The sequence below is a fragment of the Halichoerus grypus genome, chromosome 15, assembly GCF_964656455.1.
Source record: "Halichoerus grypus chromosome 15, mHalGry1.hap1.1, whole genome shotgun sequence".
Classification (NCBI taxonomy): domain Eukaryota; kingdom Metazoa; phylum Chordata; class Mammalia; order Carnivora; family Phocidae; genus Halichoerus; species Halichoerus grypus.
In genome coordinates, this window is record NC_135726.1 from 25,449,572 (window position 1) to 25,477,127 (window position 27,556).

At 43.9% G+C, this 27,556-nt stretch overlaps 1 protein-coding gene and 1 pseudogene across 1 annotated transcript; both read left to right on the forward strand.

Annotated features, from left to right (window-relative positions):
- GOT2 (glutamic-oxaloacetic transaminase 2) lies at positions 1 to 27,464 on the forward strand. Its single transcript, XM_036124318.2, has 10 exons — positions 1 to 210; positions 13,082 to 13,238; positions 14,889 to 15,017; positions 17,964 to 18,023; positions 18,548 to 18,709; positions 18,941 to 19,045; positions 20,575 to 20,725; positions 21,407 to 21,572; positions 25,517 to 25,667; positions 26,229 to 27,464. The coding sequence occupies exons 1-10, from the start codon at positions 122 to 124 to the stop codon at positions 26,349 to 26,351; spliced, it is 1,293 nt and encodes a 430-aa protein (XP_035980211.1). The 5' UTR covers positions 1 to 121; the 3' UTR covers positions 26,352 to 27,464.
- Positions 10,625 to 11,251, forward strand: LOC118555876 (ORM1-like protein 2 pseudogene; annotated as a pseudogene).
- Positions 27,465 to 27,556: the final 92 nt, after the last annotated feature.

Genomic DNA, 27,556 nt, shown 5'->3' on the forward strand with positions numbered 1-27,556 from the left:
CTCTAGCCGCCCCCGGGGAAGTCGCTGTCCTTACCTTCAGCCGGAGCCCGCGCCTCCGTGTCCACGGCCGCTGGCCCTGCGCTCCGTCCTGCTGCGACCCACTGCCTTCTTGCCGCCCACCATGGCCCTGCTGCACTCCGGCCGCGTCCTGTCCGGGGTCGCCGCCGCTTTCCACCCGGGCCTCGCTGCTGCGGCTTCTGCCAGAGCCAGGTAAGCAGGGGAGACCGAGACGGAACTGGGGACAACAGGCCTGCCCAGCCGGGCTGCGGACGCCCCGGGACATCTCCCCGCCGCCCCCCAAGCACAAGCGCGAGCACCACGCACACACTTTCTCTGACACCCCCTCGGCTTCCCTGGGGGCTGATAATTGAGCGTCGGCGCCTCAAAGTGACCGTCGGGGTCCTACATCCCTCCCCTCCCTTGCCCCCAGGACCGCAGGAGAGCGCGCCAACGCGTTCCCCCGGGGTTAGGAAGTGTGGCCCTCTACGGCACCCGGACTCCCATTCAGGGGTGGGGGGGTCACGAGACGCGGATTCGGCGCCGTGGGGTGGGGGTGGGGTGGCGAGGGGAGAACACGCGGGGCTGCGGTGCCGGCCGGCCTGGGGCCGATTGGCTGCGCAGCCGAAACTGCCTCGCGCCGATTGGCTGCGGCGCGGAGGGGCGCGGGTGCCCTTGATGGGCTACCCTGGGGCATGGCGGGGCTCACCTGTCTTGGCCTCCCTCGGCCCTGAGCAAGGTTGGCAAGGCCGCGGCGTGCTGCCGGTCGTGGGCGGGGGCATAGGAAGTACACGGCGGGAAGGCTCCTGGGGGGCTCTGGCTTTCAGGCCCACCTTTCGCTTCTGCATCCCCTGACCTTGGGGTGTGGCATCCTCCCTCCCTCCCCCCCCCACCCCGCCCGTGTTACCGCCTGAGTCGCCGGTGACCCCTGGGCCGCGTGGCGTTTGCATGGAGAAGGGTCAAGGTGTAGTTTACCTCCTTTTTGTTTGACTGTAGGGAAGTCGCCGTTCGTCCTCTCCCCCTCGCTCTGCACTCGTTTAGTAAATAGTTTGTCACCTCAGTTTCTCACAGCCAGGTGCTAGACCAGATGCTAAGTCTGAGGGAGAGACAGGTGTCACTCAAAAAACTGACAAATATGGGGCGCCTGGGTGGCTCCGTCGTTAAGCGTCTGCCTTCGGCTCAGCTCATGATCCCAGGGTCCTGGGATCGAGCCCTGCGTCGGGCTCCCTGCTCAGCGGGAAGCCTGCTTCTCCCTCTCCCACTCCCCCTGCTTGTGTTCCCTCTCTCACTGTGTCTCTCTCTGTCAAATAAAATCTTTTTTAAAAAATGACAAATATGTAATTTCACACTGTGTGCTGAGTGTTGCAATAAAAAAGTACCGAGTTTAAAACGAATTAGTAATTCCTTCCTGAGGACCTGAGCCAGAAGATTAATTCACTCAAGAAGGCGATTTGGGACTGTATCCTTAAGTACCACCTAATGAGGAACCTAGTGTCCAGCCCACCTCCAGCCAGGTATTGACTAAAGGAGCAAACAAAGCCTTGGCCTGTTAGGCGTGCCTCGATTGTTTGCATGTCGTCTTCAAAGCCCGCAGGACAGTTTGTCCTTTACGCTGCCTCACACTGTTGGCAGTACAGTTTTGCTTGGGCTTTCACACTTTATCTCTCCCTGATTTAGCTCCTCCTTGGCCCCCTGTCAAGGTGTGCTCTTTAAGCCAGCCTATCTAGTGGACCAGAATTAGAGAGGGGTTATCATTTACGCAGCACTTTTGGAGAAGAGAAAGCGGTGTCTAAAATTATGGGCAAGAGAAAGTCTTTCAACATTGTAGTGGTCTTACAGTAATTATTGTTTTATAGATTTGGCTGGGTAGCCTAAAGCTTTACTTAAAGTGCTTGGTGAAAATCCCTATGGGTGTGACCTTTTAGTCATTGAGTTTTAGTGGCTGACTCATTTTTCTTTTTTGTCTTTTCACAATGAAAATGTAAGTTCCATGAGAGCAGAATCCTTACCGACTTTGTTCATTGATGTAAAGTCTTAAAATATTTGAGCATCTGCAGCTGAAAAGGTGTTCAGTTTTAAACAATGATTGAGTGATAGAGCCAGATGCCGTATCTAGCCTGGGCTGGTAACTGTTCAGGTAACAAGGAAGTGAGAACCTTCACTGCTGCCACTGTAGAAGTGATCTCTAACAAAATCCAAAGGGAAAACGTTTAAAATAAACTCAACTAATTGAAGTTTCTTTTTTTTAAACAGCTCATTTCAATACAATTCAACCTTGGCAGTCAGTATTCTGAAGAACTGAGGATTTATCCTATGAAATACTTAATTGGTGTTGGGTCATTTAAAGGGAACTCTAAGTTCAAATGTTTCATTTAGCTGCATTTTTTAAACAGAAAGCACTCAACATTTAACCTTGTCTTGTTGACTGTGCTGTGAAAACATAGTGACATGAAATCAAGCTTAGTCCCAGGTCAATGAAGAAAGGAAAATATGCTAATGTATTTTGATTTACAATGATCTGTTCTTAATTATCCTGATCATTTAATTTTTAGTGAAATAACTGAAGGAGAACATGATACCCTTTAGTAAGTCAGCATGCACTCGCTCTCTCTCAAATAAATAAAAATGTTAAAAAGGGGGGATACTCCTGGGTGCCTCGGTTGAGCGTTTTACTCTTGTTTTCAAGTCAGGTCATGATCTCAGGGTCATGGGATTGAACCCCGAGTCGGGCTCTGCGCTCAGTGGAGGGTCTGCTTAAAGATTCTCTCCCTCTGCCCCTCCACTCGCACGCACGTGCTCTCTTCTCTCTCTCAAATAAATAAGTAAAAATCTTAAAAAAAAAAAAAAAAAAGGCAGTGTGCAATAGTGGCATAATAACCACTATTAGAAGATCACAATTGTAGTACCATCTTTGCCATTTTTAGTTCTGTGATCATGAGCAAATTAACTTCTCTTCTTATTTTATTTTATTTTTTTTTTTTAAAGATTTTATTTATTTATTTGACAGAGAGAGAGATAGCTAGAGCAGGAACACAAGCAGGGGGAGTGGGAGAGGGAGAGGCAGGCTTCCCGCTGAGCAGGGAGCCCGATGTGGGACTCGATCCCAGGACCCCGGGATCATGACCTGAGCCGAAGGCAGACGCTTAACGACTGAGCCACCCAGGCGCCCCTCTTCTTATTTTAAAATAAGAATGTGAGGGAGGGGCGCCTGGGTGGCTCAGTCAGTTAAGCGTCTGCTTTCAGCTCAGGTCAGGATTCCAGGGTCCTGGGATCGAGCCCTGCATCGGGCTTCCCGCTCGGCAGGATGCCTGCTTCTTCCTCTCCCACTCCCCCTGCTTGTGTTCCCTCTCTCGCTGTGTCTCTCTCTGTGAAATAAATAAATAAAATCTTAAAAAAAAAAAAAGGAATGTGAGGGAAAGCATGTTTTTACTTTCTTTTTTTATTGTTATGTTAATCCCCATACATTATATCATTAGTTTTAGATATAGTGTTCCGTGATTCATTGTTTGTAAGGAAAGCATGTTTTTAAACTACGAAGCACCAGAGAGGTTCCCAGAAAAATTGCAAGGCATTTGAATTAGAAATGCTTATCTGGATAGTTTGTACCTAACATCTTTTGGTTTGCTAGTCAACATTGCTCAATGGCTGAGGCTTTGCACTTATGTCCAAAGTACATTGGTAGGAATCAGTTTGGAGGCCACAGGTTATCAGTATCAGTTTTGTCCCTAGAGCACTCTTGTTTTCATCTATTACTATCCCTTGAAAACATCATGGTTCTTATATTGTGGGCATAAAGTCTTTACCCTTTTAAGGAATGGAGTGATGCAGGGCACAGAGGTTCTGAACATGATTACTAATGTAGAACTAATTGAATTGAGTATCCCTGCTCCTATATTTAGATTAAGATTCAATATTATGAAATTGCTTTTAGAATTCTTAAAATATACCACTCTTGATCAGATCTCTGCCAAAAGACTCAAGGCCATGGTTTCTGAGAAAATCTCTGTGCTCAATAAACTTTTGAAAGAACTCGATGAATAAGTGTTTTTCACACCGTTTAATAAGCATGGTGCCTTCTGTCCTGTGGCTTGGGGCCACAGTCCTGTCATTGTTGATTAAAGGCCTTAGAGACAGAGATATCTTTTTTAAAATGAAAATTGCTTACTGGAAGTTTTCTATAATATGTCATTGACATTCAAAGCATTCCTTTCACTCATCAGTTAATGACAGTGATGTGCAGAGGCCGGTGGCTACATGTCTTCAGGGTCTGAATTGTGGGTAGGAAGTAAAGGAAGCTTTCTTCAGGCCCAGGTCAGAAGTTGCTTCAAGGTATCTGTTTCATACTGTTGCTTAGACGCTGGAACAACTAAGCAGCCTACATCAATGAAAAAAAGGGGGGAATTTGAGTCCTGGCAATAGAACTAGTGAGGGGAAAGGATGGTAATACTGTCTCCCAAAGCTGTAGAAAAACTAAGTAGAAATAATTGAAAAGCAAGAAAGACCTGTATTTGGTCATAAAGTTATGACCATATGCTTCTTGAGTTATCTACATACTTGCCTCACCAGTAGTTATAAATGAAAGCATAGAAGTAATAATTTAGTAGCAATGATACCAGCTAACAGCAAGCACTCACTCTGTTCCAGGCTCAGAGTTTATATTTAATAACTCCTTTCATCCTTCTAACAACGTACAATCGGGACTGTTATGCTTTCATTTTACAATAAGGAAGGTTGAGATTTAGAACTTAATTGGCTTGCCTGTGCTCACCTAAGCTGGTAGGCCACTGAGCTGTTATTTGAATCCATGCAGTTTGCCCAGTACTGACATTATCTAAGGCAAGCGAATAAAAGCCTAGGAAATCCAAAATTGGAATAATCTACCCTTCAATAACAGAAATAACTGTATGTAACAATTATAGCTACTAATACTAAGGCAGTTTTCAACGTGTCAGAAGAGCGTGAATTTAACTCTGTAATGCTGTGCTGAGCCATCCAGTGTGCCTCATGGAGGAGTGAGGTGTACAAGTGCTGACGGGCCACTGACAAGTTCAACAAGAGAACCATTTTCGAGAAGGAAATTCTCACTGAGCTTGTCAGCATGGTGAGCACAGAGAACTCTCACTGTGCTGTGCTAAAACGTTCAATTGGTTGAGATTGGATAAATGATTACTAAGAGAACCTGAGCTAGTTCCCTGGGTAATTTGGAACCTTGCTTCCCTAGCTTCCACCTGTCACTGCAACACCAGCACTCCCCAAGCTCTTTTTCACCTTTAGCCTTTATTCTTATGCCTCTGCTGGGAATGCCTTTTTCCTCCTGTCATCCTTAGCACTCACCTCATATGTCACCTCCTCCTGGAAGCCTCCCTAATCCTATTCTTTCTCCCCCTTCCCCAGGTTATTAGGTCCTGTCCTCAAGGCTCTGAAAAATATTATGTGCTCTGAGCCTGTCTTTTTCACTGTACATCATCCCCCCACCCCAGCCTGCATTGTTTAGAACTCCCTACGGGGTCACCCCCCTGGGCTAATGTGGTAGTGAGGAGTTGTTCTACTCTTCTTTATACTCCCAGCTCTTAGCACACAGCACATTCTCGATGACTGATTTAGGAGATCATGAAGACTTTGTTTTCTGGGGCCCCTGGGTGGCTCAGATGGTTAAACATCTGCCTTCAGCTCAGGTCATGATCCCAGGGTCCTGGGATCGAGCTCCTCGTGGGGCTCCTGCTCCGCGGGAAGCCTGCTTCTCCCTCTCCCACTCCCCCTGCTTGTGTTCCCTCTCTAGCTGTGTCTGTCTGTCAGATAAATAAAATCTTTAAAAAATTTTTTTAATTAAATCTTTAAAAAAAGACTGTTTTCTATAATATAAAACTGTAAAAAGCTTTTTGCTTATTTGCCCTGCAGAAAAAGGGTAGAATAATCTTTTTCTCAGAACAGTAATTTACCATGAGGTAAAGCCTCAGTTTTGATACATTAATGCATCCTGCTGCCAAGAGAGTGTTTATTGGAAACATGGATGGTGCTTCTTGGGTGCCCTCTTAGAAATCTCAAAGTAGTTTTAGGTGAAAGATCGCCTGAAAGTTTTATGTTTTCTATATTTAGGATTCAATTTGGGAAGGCTGAATCAAAAAAATTGTTAAATATTTGATCACTTGATTAAGATAAGATTGTGAGTGCCTGAGAATTAATCATTGTTTATCTAATTAAAATGACAACATTAAAATTAAACATAACATGACTGTAAAGCCATTTCATATGTGAGGAACTATGTTTTGTGTTTTGTTTTTTAAGGGAAAAACAAGGTTTCAGGCCCTCAACAAGTTTTAAGAATAAAAAGAATATTTTAAGAATAAAAAGGGATCCAAAGACCAAAATGGTTGAGGACCACTTCCTTAGGACAACACAACTTTTTTCCTTGACAAACAAAAACATATACAAAGTTGCATTTCTCTGTCATAGTTGATCCTAATATATTCTCAACCACTCATTAATAATAACTTTTAACCAAAGTAACTTCCATTTCACAGACAAAACCGAGGGGAGGGCACTGATGTCAATCCTACATAAGCATTTTAGCAGACTAGTGGATGCACATAGTTCAGCTTCTACAGCCACACATATATCCCTTTTATACTTTCTTTATATGTATATATGTACTTTTTTTTTTTCCCTTAAAATGACAACAAAGAACATGTTCACTAAAATGACCCAAAGCTCTGGACTTCTAGTTTCTAGAACTGTGAGAAAATAAATTTGTTGTTTAACCCCCAAAAAAAATTTTTAATTAATAAAATGACCCAAAGCTATAACCTCTCTAGCACATATAAAAATAGGAAATAAAAGTATATAAAAATTATGCTTAGTAACCAATGTGTCTGTATCCTGTCTTACTTAGAAATTATCTAGGTATCCAATAATTAAGTAACCCATTAATTAACTCATATTAGTCCAAGATTTTAAGTTACTTAAAGATCTTAGAAATTATCTTGAAGTGGACATATTACAAAATAAAATTACTCTTCTCCTAACCACCCATAACTCCAGTCTAATGAGAAGAATATCAAAGTCCAATAGAGGGGTATCTTGCAGTATGCCTGACCAGTACTCCCCAAAACTGTCAAAGTGATCAAAAACAAGGAGTGTCTGAAACTGCCACCACCAAGAACAGCCCAAGGAGACATGACAAGTAAACGCAATATGATATCTGGGTAGGCCTTTAGAACGGAAATAGGACATTGGGTGAAAACTAAAGAAATCTGAATAGATTGTGGATTTAATAATGTGTCAGTATTGGTTCATTAATTGTAACAAATGTACTCTACTAATATAAAATGTTAGTAATAAGAGGAAACTCTTCGGGGGCAGCTGTTGGGAACTCTGTACTAGCTGCTCAATTTTCTGTAAATCTAAAACTGTTCTATGGGATGCCTGGGTGGCTCAGTCTAAACATCTGACTTCAGCTCAGGTCATGATCCCAGGTTCTTGGGATTGAGCCCCACATCAGGCTCTCTGCTTAGCAGGGAATATGCTTCTCCCTCTCCCTCTCTCACTCTCACTGTCAAATAAATAAATAAAATATTTTTTTAAAACTAAAAAAAATAAAACTACTCTAAAAAATTTAACCTGGGGTGCCTGGGTGGCTCAATCTAAGGTTAAGCCTCCAACTCTTGGTTTCAGCTCAGGTGTTAATCTCAGGGTGGTGAGTTAAGGCCCAGGTTGGGCTCCATGCTGGGGGTGGAGTCCAAGAATGAATGAATGACTCTAATAAAAGAGAAAAAATAGGGGCGCCTGGGTGGCTTAGTCGGTTAAGCATTTGCCTTTGGCTCAGGTCATGATCTCAGGGTCCTGAGATAAAGCCCCACGTCTGGCTCCCTGCTCAGCAGGGAGTCTGCTTCTCCCTCTGCCCCTCCCCCCACTTGTGCTCGCTCGCTCTCACTCTCTCTCTCTCCCTCTCTCTCCTCAAATAAATAAAATCTTTAAAAAGGGGGCGCCTGGGTGGCTCAGTCGGTCAAGTGTTTGCCTTCGGCTCAGGTCATGATCCCAGGGTCCTGGGATAGAGCCCCACATCGGGCTCCCTGCTCAGCAGGGAGTCTGCTTCTCTCTCTCTCTCCCTCTGCTCTTCTCCCCACTCATGCGCGCGCTCTCTCCCAGTCTCTCCCTTTCTCTCTCAAATAAATAAATAAAATCTTAAAAATAAATACATATTTAAAAAGAAATGTGTAATTTTTATTTTATTTTTTTTAATTCAAGTATAATTAACATACAGTGTTATATTAGTTTCAGGTGTACAGTATAACGATTCAGCAATTCTATACATAACTCAGTGGTCATCAAGATGGGTGTGCTCTTATTCCCCTTCACCTATTTCACTCACCTCCCCCACCCACCTACCTCCCCTCTGGAAACCACCAGTTCTTTATATTTAAGAGTCTGGTTTTTTGTTTGTCTCTTTTCTTCTTTGCTCATTTGTTTTGTTCATAAATTCCACATGTGAATGAGATTATATGGTACTTGTCTTTCTGTGACTGACTTATTACACTTAGTATTATACTCTCTGGATCCATCCATGTTGTTGCAAATGGCAAGATTTCATTCTTTTTTGTGGCTGAATAATATTCCATTCTACCACATCTTCTCTATCCATTCATCTATGGATGGACACTTGGGCTGCTTCCTTCCATATCTTAGTTATTATAAATAACGCTGCAGTTCACATATGATGACATACATCTTTTCTAATTTTGTTTTATTTATTTTTTTTTTTTTAAAGATTTTATTTATTTATTTGAGAGAGGATGAGAGGAGAGAGAGAGCACATGAGATGGGGAAGGGTCAGAGGGAGAAGCAGACTCCCTGCTGAGCAGGGAGCCCGATGCGGGACTCGATCCCGGGACTCCAGGATCATGACCTGAGCCGAAGGCAGTCGCTTAACCAACTGAGCCACCCAGGCACCCTAATTTTGTTTTATTTTGAGTAGATACCCAGTAGTGGAATTGCTGGATCATATGGTGATTCTATTTTTAATCTTTTTTTAACTTTTTTCTTTTTCTTTTTTAAATAATCTCGACACCCAGTGTGGGGCTCAGACTCACGACCCTGAGATCAAGAGGTGCATGCTCCACTGACTGAGCCAGCCAGGCACCCTCTATTTTTAATTTTTTGAGGAACCACCATACTCTTTTCTTTTTTTTTTTTTTAATTTTTATTTATTTATTTGACAGAGACAGCGAGAGAGGGAACACAAGCAGGGGGAGTGGGAGAGGGAGAAGCAGGCTTCCCGCTGAGCAGGGAGCCCGATGTGGGGCTCGATCCCAGGACCCTGGGATCATGACCTGAGCTGAAGGCAGACGCTTAACGACTGAGCCACCCAGGCACCCCTACCATACTCTTTTCCACAGTGGCTGCTACACCTTGGATTCCCACCAGCGGTGCATGAGGATTCCTTTTTCTCCACAAGCCAATGTTTGTTTCTTATGTCTTTGATTTTAGCCATTCTGACAAGTGTGAGGTGAAAATATGTCACAGTAATGATTAGTTGAACACAAATTTACATTTTTCATAATTTTAAACATTATATAGGAATAATGTTAACTTATAGTATCAGTAAACCAGTATAAGTTTAGGAAAAACAAAGCCACAGAATAAAATGTATACTTGTATCATGCTTAACATGAATAAATAAAAGACACAACTATTTTTATTAAATCAGTTCAACTAGTCTCAAAGGTTTATATCACTGATGTGAACTTGAATTTTTTAAACATTTGAGTTAGTTTCTTTAAGAAAAAACTTTTGTCTAGCACATTTAAAGTACTAGAAATTCAGTCTTTATAACACAATCAGACCAGAGCACCTTTGAGATTTTTTTTTTTTTAAGTGGAGCCCAACACAGGGCTTGAACTCACAACCCTCAGATCAAGACCTGAGCTGAGATCAAAAATCGGGCACTTAATGAACTGAGCTACCCAGGTGCCCCAAGATTTTTATAATCTCAATTTATCAGTACCCTATAGAGTTGGAAAACATTTCACATTCAGACACTGAGAGGTAAAACAAAAAAGCCTTTCTGAATTACTGACACATAGAGATCTTATAGCTCTTTTTTTTTTTAAGATTTTATTTATTTATTTGACAGAGAGGCAGCGAGAGAGGGAACAAAAGCAGGGGGAGTGGGAGAGGGCAAAGCAGGCTCCCCGCTGAGCAGGGAGCCCAATGCGAGGCTCAATCCCAGGACCCTGGGATCATGACCTGAGCCGAAGGCAGACACTTAACTGACTGAGCCACTCAGGCGCCCCTCTTATGGCTCTTTAGGTTTACAACTTAAGCCACAGGCCAAAAATAAATACAAAAACCTCACAGTTCTGATTTAAAAAAAAGAAGAGCTGCAAGATTTTTTTTTAAAGATTTTATTAAATAATCTCTGTACCTAACGTGAGGCTCGAACCCACAACCCCAAGATCATGCTCCACCAGCTGAGCCAGCCGGGCACCCCAGAACTGCAAAATTCTTGATTTAAGCTTCAAATAAACAAAGTCAAACAAACAACAAACCAAATTATGTGTCATCTCTCACCCAACAGAGAATAGATCTCTGCTACGCATTTTCAGAGATTACTGAATGGTCAGATCCTAAAACCAGATTCACAATCATTGCTGCCGATGAGGACTAGCTTACTGGCCATAGCTGAACCAGAAACCAAACCCCAAATCAATAGCGGGTAGGGACAAACCAGAGAAACAGTTTTTGCCTTGGGCTGCTTCCTGGAGACCACAGGTGTGGAAGGGAGTGCCCCGCCTCCAGCTGGCAGGGCTTCTGAAGCCAGCAGGATGAATGTGGGGGTGGTGCACAGCAAAGTAAACCCCAACACTCGAGTGATGTAATAGGGCATCTGGCTGGCCTAAATTGTCTTGGTAGGACTGCCACATGTTCTACTCAGCATCCCCTTCAGCATTCCTGTTGTCTGGACCCTGACCAACGTCCTCCATAACTTGGCTATGTATGTCTTCTGTACAGCGAAAGAGACGCCCTTTGAGACCCCTCACCAAGGAAAGCCTAGCTACAGACACACTGAGAACAGATGGACTATAGGCTCCAATGTAAATTCCTCAGCATTTCTCCTATTGTCCTCTACCTCCTGGCCAACTTCCACACATCATCTACACAGCCTAATTGCTCAGTGTACTGCTGCCAAAGTTACCCCAATTTCATGGGGTTCGTGTCTTTGGCATCAACAAATCCTGAGGGATGGGCCTGGGGATAACACTGGACCAAAGGGCTGTGACATCCTTTCCGTCTCCATATTGCCTTCTGTATCTTGAAAGTCTGAAAACTCTACAACTTTTCCCAACCTTTCTCTTCCCAAGGAAGAGAACAGATTGGAGAATGGGGCTCCCTGGGCCCAGCCTTGCTAAGAGCAGGTTTCTTTGAACCAGGAAAAGCAGGAAAGATAAGGGCCAAATCACTCTCCCCCCACAGTAGGAAGCCATATTTGGGCAGCTTGTTTGCTCATTAAGTTTTTCCAGATCTTCCACCCCCACCACCTTTCAGCTCTGTTTTGCTGTGTATTTTTCTTATAATAAAGGTAATTTGAGGGGGCGCCTGGGTGGCTCAGTTGGTGAAGTGTCCAAGTCTTGATTTCGGCTCAGGGTCGTGATCTTGGTCATGAGATCGAGCCCCACATCAGGCTCGGCGCTGGACGTGAAGCTTAAGATTCTCTCCCTCTCCTTCTGCCCCTCCCCTACACCCCCCCACACACTCTCTCAAAAAAAATAAAGGTAATTTTTTTTCCAAAAAAAAATAAAGTTCTTTTTTTTTTTTTTAAGATGTTTTTATTTATTTATTTGTCAGCGAGAGAGAGAGAGAGCACAAGCAGGGGGAGCAGCAGGCAGAGGGAGAAGCAGGCTTCCTGCTGAACAAGGAGCCCAGACTCAATCCCAGGACGCTGGGATCATGACCTGAGCCGAAGGCAGATGCTTAACCAATTGAGCCACCCAGGAGTCCCAAAAAAATAAAGTCCTATTGCCTCTTGAGATTACCTCAGGACACCAAGGAAAGATGAGGCATACTTCCCTAGCAACATAGTTCACCTGACCCAGGTGGATGACCTCCTCCCACAAGACTGTTAAGAGATAATTTTTTTAAAACATTTTTTTATTTAAATTCAATTAATTAACATATAATGTATTATTGGTTTCAGAGATGCAGGCCTATGATTCATCAGTCTTATATAACACCCAGTGTTCATCACATCATGTGCCCTCCTTAATGTTCATCACCCAGTTATCCCATCCCTCCACCCCCCTCCCCAAGGGATAATTTTTTAAGGCAAAATCATGACTCATATAAATATAGAATAATGAACATTGTCCAGCATTTTAACTTAGTAAATAGTGAGGAAATCAGTAGGATGTTATAAGTAGTTCTTGTTGATTTTTAATTCCTAAATACCTCGAAATTCTGTCTTCCTCTCTACCCCTACTACCTCATCCTGGTTTAGGCCCTGATCCCTTTATCTCTTTTGCTAATTAATGAACCAGTGATCCTTCTGCATCTACTCTTAGCACTCTGCATTCAGTACCCCACCTTGTGACCAGATGGGCTCCAAAAATGCAAGGCTATTCATGTCACTCCCCTTACGTGATCAACCCGCCTCCCCCCGCCCCCAAAAACATTTTAATGACTCTACATGTTCTCACTATATCCAAGATGGGACACAGTTTTTAACAAGTTCTCTAAATGCTACCGTTTAACAAGTTTGAGAACAGGATAAAACCCAGGCGCCTTGGGGGAGAAGGGGGTCACATAATACTCTTGCAGTGGTCCTTGCTTGCTTCTCTTGCGTTGTCTTTTACCACTCTCGGTTTCTCACAGCCAAATTACATGAAATAGTCTTTGCCTGGGAATTTAGATCAGGTTTGGACTGTGAAAGCCTGTCATCCCCGGGATGATTAGGGTATCCCCCTTCTCATTGCATTTGCACTAAAACCTTTGGTCTTCTGCCCTCCTCTGTGAAGTGCTTTGGCAGATTTGAGATGTCTCTGGCCATGGAAATCCAGCTACTATGACTGATTTCTTTTATTTCTCATTTCAGCTCCTGGTGGACCCATGTGGAAATGGGGCCCCCAGATCCCATCCTGGGAGTCACAGAAGCCTTTAAGAGAGACACCAACAGCAAAAAGATGAATCTGGGAGTTGGTGCCTACCGGGATGATAATGGAAAGCCTTATGTGCTCCCTAGTGTCCGGAAGGTGAGTTTGCCATCTTTCTCCTGCCTTCTCGGGATGAATAAACTGAAGAAAGCTCCTGGAGAGTGGCAGAAAAAGTGCCAGGCTGGGAGTTAGGAGACCTGGCTTCTAGTTCTGGCACCAACTGCTTGAATCACTTGTAAAAGTGACAGATTGGAACTATGTGGTCTTTTTCAGGATTGAACTTCTGTGATCATCTATAAAGCAGGCATAGTGTCATGTTTAATCCTGAAGGTGCACAAAAGGACCAAGAATTTAAACATTGCCTCTTGGTTATAAGAATAGCCCTTTGTGGATGAGGCTTACTGCCGTTATTTTCCATTTCTCTCATGTTGATTGCCTTAATAAGCTCTCCTACACAGGCATGCTCTGTCCCTTCTTCATACTGAACCATAGAGTAATTCGCTTTATTTTTGTTGTATTTTTATCACTAGTCTTTCTATTGGTTATCACTATAACTTCAAATAGTTAATCCCCTTAGAACAGTTTTTTAAAAGGAAGTGTGTGTTTCCTTTCCATCTACACCTCCTCTGTTGATATATGAATGCTTCTTTGTCACTTCCAAAAGTGGGGTGGTGATGTGTCATTCCTCCATAGAGCAGAAGTGGGCACAGTGAGTGCAAGTTACAAAGGAGTACTTCAGGTGAGGGTACGGCACTCCGGAATCATCTGAGCTGCACCGCCCTGCAGCCAGCTGGCTCAGGCCTCAGGAGCCACTGAAGTAAGAACATGGGCTGAATGAACCCCTGAAAGAAGAAGTGGGAGTGTGGGTTAAGGGTTACCTCTAGAACTCTCTGAGTAGAAGAAAAGGGCTCGAGAAACCATTGTGATGAGAAGACCTATTGAAAACTGATGGCTGCTGGGTCTCAGGTCATGCAGGGATTGCTTTGGTCTCAGTCAGTTTAAAGTATTCAGCAAGTATTAGTCAGCTATTTTGTAAGCTGGAATACCACCACACGCCTCTGTACATTCCTTCTTCAGGTCTTCAGCTAGTCGTAAGCGCTGTAGCAACTGTTCCCTGTTCAGCAGATGAAGAAACTGGGGCTCAGGAAGGTTACTAAGTTGCTCAGGGTCACACAGCTAGTAAGGGACAATTTCACCTCTGTCTCCAAAGCACGAAGAGATGTGGCTGCTACTATTAACTCTTTGAAGTTCTTAGACTGGCATTATACCTTGAAATACTTTTTTATGTATTCAGTTTGATTTTATCATCTTATATCTCTTTTAAGTGTTGCTCGTAAATCTTGTTCCTGTGCATTCCAAGAATGCCGTATGTTAAATATTAACCAAGAAAACATTGTGTGCCCATCCATATAAAACCTAACTGTAAAAAAACAATAAATATAATTTTAAAAATTCAAGTATTTCTGTTCTACAGTGTAAAATACCAACTCTTTTACTGTAGGTTTTTGGTTTTTTTTGGGGGGGGGTATGTATTTTCAAGTTTTTATTTAAATTCCAGTTAACATACAGTGTCATATTAGTTTCAGGTATAGCACTTACCCTTTTTCTTGGACAATATTTCCAAATAAAAACAAGGCTTTACTTCCTTTGTATGTAATATATAAACTGAATTTATAAAACATTAAATACTAATCATAGTAATTCCAGGTAAGGAGAAGAAACTAGGCAGATACCTTTTCTCTTGTCTAGGCAGAGGCCCAGATTGCTGCAAAAAATTTGGACAAAGAGTACCTGCCCATCGCGGGACTTGCTGACTTTTGTAAGGCATCTGCAGAGCTAGCCCTGGGTGAGAACAACGAAGTGTTGAAAAGTAGCCGGGTAAGCAGAGCACACTCTGGCATCATACAGAGTCTGTTTTTAAATTTAACAGTTTAAACAAATTTGAAATAATTTAAATAAATTAAAAAAGATACATCACTTTGTGTGTGATGATTATTTTGAGGTGACTGCACTATTGCTAATATCTCTTCTTTAGAAAGTAAGCTGGCACTTATTAAATAAAGGATTTCATGTAACACCCATTGTAAAAATGTAGCAGTAATCCTGAAAATGGAATAGTAATTTGACTGAAGAGTTGACACTGCTCTGTGTGCTTACGTTCATTTTATACTGAATATGCTTTAGAAATGCCAAACTAGGGCCTCCTGGGTGGCTCAGTCGTTAAACATCTGCCTTCGGCTCGGGTCATGGTCACAGGGTCCTGGGATCGAGCCCCGCGTCAGGCTCCCTGCTCAGTGGGGAGCCTGCTTCTCCCTCCCCTCTGCCTCTTCCTTCTGCTCGTGCTCTCCCTCTCTCTCTCAAATGAATAAATAGATCTTTAAAAAAAAGAAGAAGAAGAAATGCCAAACTATGCCCAGTTTTAGGCCTATAATTAGCCGCTACCCTCATGTTCTCGGCTTCCAGCTTAGATGGAGGAAGCACGCAGGCAGGGCTCTTGGGGCCAGGACCAGTCTGGCACTCCTCTGCTGCCCCTTCATGGCCAGTTTGGACGTTAAAAGAGAGCAGACCGTGCTCCCTTTTGCTGCCTCCCTCGTCTCTCAGTTCCAGAGAGCATCGTGCAGCCACGAGGGAGAAGCACACCTGTCTCCTAGTGTCTCCTCCTTCCGTCTTCCTGGGGGCCCTCTTATTGTAGAAGAAAGATGGCACTGAAAACAGACTTTGCACAAGCAGATGGCTGTGTGCACCCTCAGAGTATGCACAGCCTCAGCACTTAGAGTAGAAGAGGAGTAGCGCTGGGCGGGCGGGATGCTTTCAGGCCACTGAACAGCCCGTGACATGTGGCCTCGGGCACTATAGTTTACTTTCCTTTGAAACAAATGTGTTTATTAATGGATACATTCGTATGTTTAAACATCTATTTTTCTGGGTAAGTCTGGAGAAAAACAAAGTAGCAGAACTAAGCCAACATTTCTCCCCTTTCTCCCCCAAGACCAGAATAAATACAGTTTATTCATAAGGCTGGTCTAAGTCCACGTTAGTTCATTAACTCAAGAGAAAAGCATACAACCTCCACCACAGGGTGAGACAATAGTGATCCTAATCCATGGTTAGATTGATATCCGAACAATCAACCACTTATTAACCCCTCATGGAAGCTTCCATATTTTTCTGCAATTTTTGCTTAGCTCTATCTAGCTAAAATAACATCAGCTTGTTCATAAATTGCTGTGCCTTTGTGGATTATTAGTATTATCAGATCCACAGTTAGGTTTGTTTGGTTTTTGTTGTTTTTTTAAGTAATCGCTTCACCCAACGTGGGGCCCGAACTCACAACCCCAGGATCAAGAGCCCCATGCTCTACCGAGCCAGCCTGGTGCCCCCACAGTTAGGTTTTTATTTCTGCCACAGCAAAGTTTGCAGGGACAAACTTTGGTAAAGAGTTTGTTAGCTTCCCCCCATTTCTTCTACTGCCCTTCAGGGCAGAAAATAGGTTTATGTTTCAAAGAACCTTAAATTTCTATGGTGCCTTAAAAAAAATCTGTGGTTTCTTATTCCTTAAAGTTGACTGATTCGAGGGGCGCCTGGGTGGCTCAGTTGTTAAGCATCTGCCTTCGGCTCAGGTCATGGTCCCAGGGTCCTGGGATCGAGCCCCGCATCGGGCTCCCTGCTCGGCGGAAAGCCTGCTTCTCCCTCTCCCTCTCCCCCTGCTTGTGTTCCCTCTCTCGCTGTGTCTCTGTCAAATAAATACATAAAATCTTTAAAAAAAAAAAAAAGTTGACTGATTCGAAGAAACAGATTTACCTCAGGCACCTTCCTATTACTCAAAAGATAATGTTTTCATGGGGCGCCTGGGTGGCTCAGTTGGTTAAGCGACTGCCTTCAGCTCAGGTCATGATCCTGGAGTCCCGGGATCGAGTCCCGCATCGGGCTCCCTGTTCAGCGGGGAGTCTGCTTCTCCGAGCTCTGACCCTCCCCCCTCTCATGCTCTCTCTTTCTATCTCATTCTCTCTCTCAAATAAATAAATAAAATCTTAAAAAAAAAAAAAAAAGATGTTTTCAGACTATGGAAACTCGCAAAGTGGAACTTCTGAGCCTTTAAAATGTAGCGATCCTTGGGTGCCTGGGTGGCTCAGTTGGTTGAGCGACTGCCTTCAGCTCAGGTCATGATCCTGGAGTCCCAGGATCGAGTCCCGCATCAGGCTCCCTGCTCGGCAGGGAGTCTGCTTCTCCCTCTGACCCTCCTCCCTCTCATGCTCTCTGTCTCTCATTCTCTCTCTCTCTCAAATAAATAAATAAAATCTTTAAAAAAAAATAAAAAATAAAAAAATAAAATGTAGCGATCCTTATTATTCTAATAATCATAAGTTGACTTGCTTTTCAAGGAACTTTGATGTTCAGAGACTCATTCAATTTTGTGTAATTCTGGAATAATATTTTAGTGTAGTGACTGTTCTTAGTGTCTTTTTTTCTCTGTATAAATCAGCTCTTTCTCATGTGGGGGAAGAGGTTGTGTCCTGAATGTTCCTCCTGCAATATGGTATGATACTGATAACAAGCCGTGAGGAGTTAGCTTCTCCGTCAGCGAAGGTGTGGGAAACTGAAGAGATGACTCTTTTGAGAACTCACGAGGAGAGTCAGTCTGTCTCTTAACAAATGGGGAAATGAAACAATAGTGCTGTTCTCTCGTTTCCGAATACCGTTTGGAAGGTTGTCTTCAGCTTCTGAAGAAGGAAGGGCTCTGCTCTGTGGGCTTGGCCTCCGTTCTGTTCGTTGTGGGCCTGTAGAGAGTGTCCCACCTCACTGACCGTGCTGTCTCTCCTTCAGTATGTCACCGTGCAGACCATTTCTGGAACTGGGGCCTTGAGGATCGGAGCCAGTTTTCTGGTGAGTCTGGAAACTCCTGCAGGAAAGAGCTGTAAGACAGTCTGTAAGTTGAGGATGGTGGCGTTTCCTATTGCATGTGTGTTTGCTGACAACTTTCCACAAAGTTGGAAGAGTTCCTGTTCTCTGATAAACGGAGTCGGGGGTAAGAAAAATGAAAATACTTAGAAGAAATTACAAGGAAGATAGAATGATAATAATAATAAATCTAATTTATTGAGCACCTGTCACTACCAGCTTTTGTTTTAACTCATTTAATTCTTTATGAAGGAGGCTCACTTACCGCCATTTTACAAATGAAGAAAGTGAGGCCCAGACAGGCCCTTGGCTACACAGCGAATTTACTTGTCAGAGCTTAGATTCCAACTCACGCAGTCTTGCTGCTGCGTCGTTACTATCTCTCATTCATAAAGATAAGCTGAGTTTCAATAGAGGAAAATGTCTTCTTCAGTAAAATATATCAGCTCTTTTTTTTTTTTTCCCTCTTCCTTCTTCACTTTTCCATTCCCTTTCATCCCATTTTTTAGCAAAGATTTTTTAAGTTCAGCCGAGATGTCTTTCTGCCCAAGCCGTCCTGGGGAAATCACACGCCGATCTTCAGGGACGCTGGCATGCAGCTGCATGGTTACCGATACTATGAGCCCAAGACCTGCGGCTTTGATTTCACAGGTGCTATAGAGGACATTTCGGTAAGTGTGACTTTCAGGGCAAGGGGGTGAAGGGACAGGAAGCAAACCTTGTGGAGATGTGATGCCTCCCAGCTGGGTCTCAATATCTGACTTAAAATACTGGGGATGAACTAATTCCCAGATCTCAGGTTATCTTTGTTACGGATCCAAAATAGTGAGCCTGTGGCATTTCAGGTAAGTTATCGCCTTCAGAGCTGCAAAGTCACCTATCTTTTGGTTGTCTCTTTTTAGAAAATGCCCCAGCAAAGCGTTCTTCTCCTGCATGCCTGTGCCCACAATCCCACGGGCGTGGACCCCCGTCCTGAGCAGTGGAAGGAAATAGCAACGGTGGTGAAGGTACGGAGAGTGAGCTGGCTGGCGACAGTTTGTGTTCAGTGACTGGCCATAGATGCCTAACTGGGCAAGGTCTTTTTTTTTTTATTTTTTTTATTTGACAGAGAGAAACACAGCGAAAGAGGGAACACAAGCAGGGGGAGTGGGAGAGGGAGAAGCAGGCTTCCCGCTGAGCAGGGAGCCCGATGCAGGGCTTGATCCCAGGACCCTGGGATCATGACCTGAGCCGAAGGCAGACGCTTAACGACTGAGCCACCCAGGCGCCCCAACTGGGCAAGGTCTTAACAATGAGAATAATTACCCTTGAGCCCACATTGTTAAGTTGTCAGGAAAGAGCTGCTTATTTGCATAATTAGCAGTTTGGGATTGTTTTGTTTTTGTTTTTTAAGATTTTTGTTTATTTGAGGGGGGAAGCACACGCACATGCATACAAGTGAGGGCAGAGGCAGAGGAAGGGAGAGAATCTCAAGCAGACTCTGCTGAGCGCAGAACCCAATACGGGGCTCAATCCCACAACCCCAAGATCACGACCAGAGCCAAAATCAAGAGTCAGTCGCTTAACTGACTGAGCCGCCCAGGCGCCCTGCCTAATTAGCAGTTCTTAAGTGATGGTACATGAGCAGCTTGAAAATAATTTCTGTTCTTCAGCCTGGATGCTGGGTGTAGGGAGTTCTGAGGAACCTTGTCATTGGCCAGCCTGTACAGTGGGCATCCACTGGCCGCAGGGTGTCTCTCATTGGCACCTACATTTGCCCTGGCCAGGATTACTTCTTCGTCCTTTATACACTTTGTCCTGTCTCCTGTCCTGGCCTAGTTCCTTGGCATGGCCATTATCATTCACAGGGTCAGCTGTCAGAGAAGGCACTAGTCAAAATTTCAAGGGAGCAAGGGCGCCTGTCTGGCTTAGTCGGTAAAGCATGTGACTCATGATCTCAGGGTTATGAGTTCAAGCCCCACGTTGGAGGTAGAGTTTACTTAAAAAAAAAAAAAAATTCCAACGGAGGAAAGTATTCCTGTTGCCTTGTACCCCCATTTTCACTTCTTTTGATTTCCCTTTCTTTACATTCTATCAAACATAAGATGCAAACAGAATAAAACAGAGGGGAAAAAAAAGAGAAAGAGCATTCAGAGAGCACTTTGAAGATGAGATGGTTCTCATGAGTCCTGGGTATGAGACTGCCAGAGTTACATTAGCCCCAGAAAAGACTGATGTTGGTCCTGTGTTGACTGGACCAGAGTAATTACCCAGACTCCTTTGGTCCTGAAAAGAGCTTCCTGTTTGATCAAGCAGCTTTCTGGGAAGATTGAAATTAAGAGTATCTTTTCTTCTCGAGGGACCATATCCACCAAAGTAAAAAAATATATATGATGATGTCTTAACTCAAGGAAAATTAAACCTCTCCAAATTGCCACTGGGGGAGAAAACTGTTGACTCTATGTGAGGCAGACATGGTCCCAATAAGCACAGGCAAGCATGTGGGGCTTCTTGAGAGGGACTGCCTAAAGCTTTGCTCTTCTCTTTTCCTTCCCAGAAAAACAATCTCTTTGCATTCTTTGACATGGCCTACCAAGGCTTTGCCAGTGGTGATGGTAACAAGGATGCCTGGGCCGTACGCCACTTCATCGAACAGGGCATTAATGTTTGCCTCTGCCAATCCTATGCCAAGAACATGGGCTTATACGGTGAGCTAAAGGACCCAGTGCGTGATGTGTGTGTGCTGATAAGATTGAAGAAGTTCTGGAAGAGGATGCCACAGCGATACCAATTTGGGGGGTGGGGTGTATGCTCTGTGTGTGTGTGTGTGTTACCCAGAGAAGAAAGACAGGTAACATGGATTTTACCGATCTCAGTCACATCTTTCATGTCTCTGAACTCCTCCAGCAGGGAAAACTAATGACTGCTTCTCTAAACAAGAAGTGACTGCTCCACAAGCCAAGAAGATGGATATAATAAAAAAAAAAAAGACCTTTGAGTCCTCAAACTTCCTGTTATTTCTAGATTAACCATACTGGTTGTTGAAAGCTTTTAATTTGTGACAGATATTTTTGTGGCACTTTTTTTTTTTTTTTAAGATTTTTTATTTATTTATTTGACAGAGACACAGCGAGAGAGGGAACACAAGCAGGGGAAGAGGGGGAGGGAGAAGCAGGCTTCCCACGGAGCAGGGAGCCCGATGCGGGGCTTGATCCCAGGACCCTGGGATCATGACCTGAGCCAAAGGCAGACGCTTAACAACAGCCACCCAGGCGCCCCCTTTTGTGGCACTTCTGGTGGAAGCATAACATCTAGCAAATTGAATCATGATTTGCTTTAGCATGTTAGATTGGAAAACTGGAAGACGAGATCCATGTGTGTCTTTCCAGGTGAGCGTGTGGGAGCCTTCACTGTGGTCTGCAAAGATGCTGATGAAGCCAAAAGGGTGGAGTCACAGTTGAAGATCTTGATCCGTCCCATGTATTCCAACCCTCCAGTCAATGGGGCCCGGATTGCCTCGACCATCCTGACCAGCCCTGACCTGCGAAAACAATGGTAAAAGCGCATTGTGGCTCCCCAGCCATCTGCCTTTCCCACCACCGATCTTTCCGAGCTCATTTATAATCGGCAAGTAGTAACATACAGTATCACCCAGCTTCCATATGTGGAAGGGGAGGAGGGGAGAGAAGAATGTGCATTTTGGTAGCCCTTTCAAATACATTGGAGACAAACGTAATTCAGAAACGCAGGGGTTTTTTATTCCATTATCTCCACGCTAAGTAAAACCTCCCCTTTCCTCAACTGAGGTTCAAATTGAAGTAACTTACATAGGAAAACTTTTTTAAGAACATCATATTTTTGGTTCTTACCCCAATAATAGCTACCACTGAATCACTATTTCTGCTTATTTTTTATTTTTATTAGCCTTACCACCTGAATCTCTTGGCACCTGTGCTCTAACTTAGTGTTACTCAGTCTCTTGGACCATAGTCCACAAAGACAGATATTTTGTATCATGACCCTGAACACACATTACCTATAAACATATATGCAACTGAAACTATTGTCAAAAGCTCAATACTTAGGCTTCATGTGTTCTAATATTTTCTAAATGTCAGTTGCATCCAACTGCCTTGAGTATATGAGCTACTAACGGGTCATGCCACACAATTTAGAAAACTTGCTCTAGATCAGAGATTGGCAGACTGTTCTATGGGTCAAACCTAGTCTGCCCCTTATTCTTATAAAGTTTTATTGGGACACAGCCACACCCATTTTTGATGAATTATGTCGTGGCTGCTCTTGTGCCATACGGCAGATTCTAGTAGTTGTGACAGAGAGCAAATGGCCCGCAAAACCTAACACATTTGTAATTTAGCCCTTTATAAAAAGTTTGCCATGTTAACTGTACTGGGACTTTAAAAGAAGTTTTTAAATAAAAATTTGAAAATGAAAAGTTTGCCAACCCCTGCTCTATACAATTCAAAGTTAATAAAAAGCCAAGATGCCCATGAACAATGTGATTTATCAGACAAGAGTTTGTCTTTGTAGCTGGTTAATTGAGAGGCTAGATCCCTGAGCAGCTTCTCGGGGATTGTCTGTTGTTTGCAAGGAACTTTATCTGCAGCCCCCCAACTTATCACACGACTGCTATTCTTTCTACCTTAAATTACTCCTGTGAAACATTGAAGTAAGTCTGGTTCATGGTAGTTCTTTTTAGTTAAATATATCCATGCAAGGTCTACCAAAAAACTGACTACTTTTTAATTTATAATTTTTCCCATTATAAAATTAATGTGTAAGTACATTTCAGAAAGTTTGGGAGAGGGGAAAAAATTAACTGTAAATCCAGTCATTATAACCCACCTTTTGTCTTTGTTCACTATTTTCCATCATGGTAACACACTATATACCTTACTCCTATATATGTATGTTGTAGGTTTGGTTTTGTTTTTGTCTCTTAGCATTATAGTAAGCTTTTTATTTATTTATTTATTTTACTTCCTATTTGTAAGTGGTTTTTTATATTTCCTAATGGTTATCAAGATATTTTTTTTAATGTGTGCACTTCAGTACACCTTTGAAGTCTGTCCTATACAAAGATAGCAGAGGTACTGTGCTAGATGAGTGAGGCGTTTCTACCTGTGGAGAGTTTATAATCTGGTGAGAAAGGTACACGTACAGCATTGACACAAGAGACAAAGAATAAAGGTGGACCAAAGGAAGGGCTATTGATTCTAGTGGGGAATAAAGGACGATATAATGAAGACAGCAGCCTGTGAGCTGTGCCTTGAAGAGAGAAGAATGCCTTTCCCCCAAAGGGAATGAAGAGTAAAGGAGAACCGGACAGAGCTGTGCATGAGGACAGGCACAGGAGCACGATGTGCCTTCTCTAGGACATGCTTCAAAAGTCCCAGGTAGTTCTTGTGGCCTTGACTCTGAGTGGGAGGAGGATAGAGAAGGCAGCAAAGCTGGAAAGTTGGGAGCAGATGATGAAGCACCTTCACCAATATCTTGAGAAGTCAGAACTTCATTCTATGGGCACCAAAGAGCGCGGAAGGGCTTTGCTGGAGTTGCCCTGGATCTAGCTGTGGTCATAGCCTCCATGCTTTTAGGACCCCAGCCTGAAAGTAAATGGAGCTGGACAGATGGGACCATAGGAAATTTTTTTTTTTTTTTAAGATTTTATTTATTTATTTGACAGAGAGAGACAGCGAGAGAGGGAACACAAGCAGGGGTGTGGCAAAGGGAGAAGCAGGCTTCCCGGTGAGCAGGGAGCCTGATGTGGGGCTCGATCCCAGGACCCTGGGATCATGACCTGAGCCGAAGGCAGACGCTTAACGACTGAGCCACCCAGGTGCCCTGGGACCATAGGAAATTTATTTTTTTTTTTTTTTTAAAGATTTTATTTATTTATTTATTTGGGAGAGAGAATGAGAGAGAGAGAGAGAGCTTGAGATGGGGGAGGGTCAGAGGGAGAAGCAGACTCCCCGCTGAGCAGGGAGCCCGACGCGGGACTCGATCCCGGGACTCCAGGATCATGACCTGAGCCGAAGGCAGTCGCTTAACCAACTGAGCCACCCAGGCGCCCCTGGGACCATAGGAAATTTAAAATCAAATGTCATCCCTAGAGGGGTCAGGAGCTCTAGCGCCAGCCAGGAATCACACTGCTAGTGAAGTGTTGCCAGTTTTTTCCAGAGAGGACAAATCCATGTTTTTATGTGCAAGTGCCCAGTTTTAAATGTTTACCTGAGTCAAATAAAAATAACTAAGACTAATTTTGTTTGACTTCTAATTGGCAATTGTGACCCGTTGTAACTGTGTATGACATCATCATAGATGGTTTAAGAACATGAACGCATTAGAACAGGGAGGTAAACTATAAATGTTTTTACAGTCGTCTAGTTGGGCGAGAATTTCCCCTAGAGCCATAGGTACAGAATGGGAAGAGGAGATTCTAAGGAAGGCAGTGATCATGTCCAGAATCGAGTGAGCCATGTGTATCAGAGGACTGCCTTCAGCCACCAGATAGAACTGACCCTCTCTTCCTGGGGCTTTCAACACAGCACTGTTCTGTTGGTTCTTACATTGTCCTGCCTTATTCCATAGTTGGTGGTTCACAGGTTTGTTCCTAGTGTCAGTTGTAAGATTTAAAGGCAAGGACCATGTCTGAACCCTCCCTTCTCACCACCTAGCACATGACTTGGCACATCATAGGTTCCCAATGCACTGTCTTAACTGCAAAAGCAGGAGTGTGTATTCCTTCCATGTTAAAAATAAGGTCATAGTTTACTATTTAAAACACAGCTTTTGGGGCGCTTAGGTGGCTCAGTCAGTTAAGTGTCTGCCTTCGGCTCAGGTCATGATGCTGGGCTCCCAGGATTGAGCCCCACTTCGGGGCTCCTTCCCCCACTCATGCTTGCTCTCTTTCCCCCTCTCTCAAATAAATAAAATATTTAAAAAATAAAACACAACTTTTGCTCCCTGCATAAAGGATGGAGAGCCTTAGCCTTCCTAGATTTGAGTCATTCATCCATCTTTTTTTTTTTTTTTTTTATTCATTTATTTCAGAGAGAGAGAGCAGGGGGTGGAGGTAGGGCAGAGGGAGAGGGAGAATCCCAGTGGTCTCCATGCTGAGCACAGAGCCTGACACAGGGCTCAATCCCACAACCCCAAGATCATGACCTGAGCTGAAATGAAGAATCGATGCTTAACCAACTGAGCAACCCAGGTGCCCCCTCATCTTTCTTAATAACTCCATTACGTTAATCATTAGGTGCCTAATCAAAATAGTGTTCTGATAGAAAACAATGCTGTAAAATAGCTTTTTACTTCTTGAACCAGCGACAGCATCTGACTTGGGCTAGGACAGAGAATTAAGGCACACTAGGGGAATACTCAAGGAAGGTAAAATTGCTGTGAGCTGCAGCTTATCTGTGGTGCTTGTCCAGAATTGAGCTGCATCCCAGGGGCTTTTTTTATTGTTTTTTGTTTTACAGGTTGCAGGAAGTAAAAGGCATGGCCGACCGCATCATTAGCATGCGAACTCAGCTGGTCTCCAACCTCAAGAAGGAGGGCTCCTCCCACAACTGGCAGCACATCACTGACCAGATTGGCATGTTCTGTTTCACAGGACTAACGCCTGAGCAGGTGAGTGGGCTCCGATTTCTCCTCAGCTGACCAATTGATCAGTCCTCGTAAACTAGAATTCCTCACAGATCCCCTGCCTATTCAGATTACCCTTAAAACAGTCATTTTGGAGCCCTGTTAGGTAAAGGAAGAGGGTAGCATTCATTTTGTTTTGTTATTAGTTGTTTCCCTATCTGTGTCGCCCATGAGGTTGCAAATCGCTGAAAAGCAGAGCGTGTTTTGGTCTTTCTTCAGACTACTGCTGCTTCTCTGAAGAGATACCAGAACAAGCAGGAGCCTGAATACTGATAGGAGACATAGCTGAGCTGTTCCATAGCTGGATTCTGGATCTGTTTTTTTCTACAAATGCTGGATCTAAGATTTGTTTTCACCTGTTCACACCTCAGAATTCCTCATCTGACTTTAAGATGGTTTTTTATCCTTCTCTCTATGCTAGCCCACCAAATTCTGGGAATAGGGTTTAAGCGAGAAAATAGAGTTTCTGTTATTTTCCTGTTTTACCGCCTGGGCTGGGCAAATCCCCCCCGCCTAGAACACGCTCCTGTACTCTCCTCTCTGCAGGTGGAGAGGCTGACCAAGGAGTTCTCCATCTACATGACAAAGGACGGCCGCATCTCTGTGGCAGGGGTCACCTCTGGCAACGTGGGCTACCTTGCCCATGCCATTCACCAGGTCACCAAGTAATTTCCCTGGCGGGAGGAACCAGAGACAACCTTCCTGCCTATGGCCCCTGCTGTTGTGAGATTCACACGGAGAGAGAAGGAGGGTGGATGGTGGTGAGCAGGTCCTTTCTTTCAACCACAGTACATAATACTCAACCACTGAATGTGTTTCACAGAAAAGAACATGTAGTGAAATAGGGCAGAGGCATCCGTGGCAGGTGTCTGAAACTTTGTGGCTCAAAACCAAACTCCTGCTCATCCTTTAACCTCAGCTATTCCACAAGAGTTTACATGTACAAGAAAGACATAGCCCCAAAACCCTGTCGATCATGCCATTGCAATATTTCAGAAGCTTTAACTGCAGCACCTTATGGTGTTGGGGCACTTCTAGATCCAGCATGAGAACAGCACCTGCAAGAGGTGTTGTGGGAAGAGCTCGTTCTAACATTCACAGGCAGCCTTGTGTTTGTCCTCCTGCAATCGAGCAAGCTTATCAACAGACCTCGTTACAGAAATGATGTTTCGTGAAAACCAGCAAGTCTGCTGCCACTGCAGTGAGGAAAATAAAAAGATGCTGTTTCCTGTCTTATTTAAGGAAAAAAAAAGTTCTTCTTTTCAATACTTTCAGGCATTTTAATGTTCCTCTCTTTTCCTTTATCATTGCTGTTCTTTTCCTTGGGCACAGAGATCTATAACTAGCCTACATTTTCATCCTGTGCTACTGCTTGATTGACCACCTGCCCCATGCTCTAGGCTTTCCTTATTTAAAGAACCAAGAAGATAATTTCCTGCTCCTCCCGTACCCTCACCTTTCTCATCAGAGAATAGCAGAGAGTAGGTAATGGCACTTGAGTTCAGCATCGTCTTCAGTGATTGATCGTCTGCTGTCGGGATGTCGCCTCTGCCCAGTTGGACCCGTTCATTCAGTACGGTTGTGCGGTCTCTCATCTCACACCATGAGCGCAACGCAGGGCAGAACCAGGCAAGCGGACCTCTGCGCTTCGGTTTTAACCTCTGTGTGCTGCCAGCTGGGCTCAGGCTTCACCCTTTGGAAAGATAACCACCATCTGCTCCAATCATGTAGACTTCTTGGCAGCCTGGTTTCTCTGTTAAAATAAAGTTACCGTAGACCCCACCACTGTCTACTATGTTATGTTCTTTAATGGGAGGAAAGGCTAGGAGTGGCCGTATGTCCCAGAAGCCTGCAGGCCTATTCAGCTGCCCGTA

Coding starts and splice junctions, on each gene's coding strand:
- GOT2 (XM_036124318.2), top strand. CDS start 122: ATGGCCCTGCTGCACTCCGGCCGCGTCCTGTCCGGGGTCGCCGCCGCT. Junction 211..13,081: donor GCGGCTTCTGCCAGAGCCAG/GTAAGCAGGGGA, acceptor TTCTCATTTCAG/CTCCTGGTGGACCCATGTGG. Junction 18,024..18,547: donor GGATCGGAGCCAGTTTTCTG/GTGAGTCTGGAA, acceptor CCCATTTTTTAG/CAAAGATTTTTTAAGTTCAG.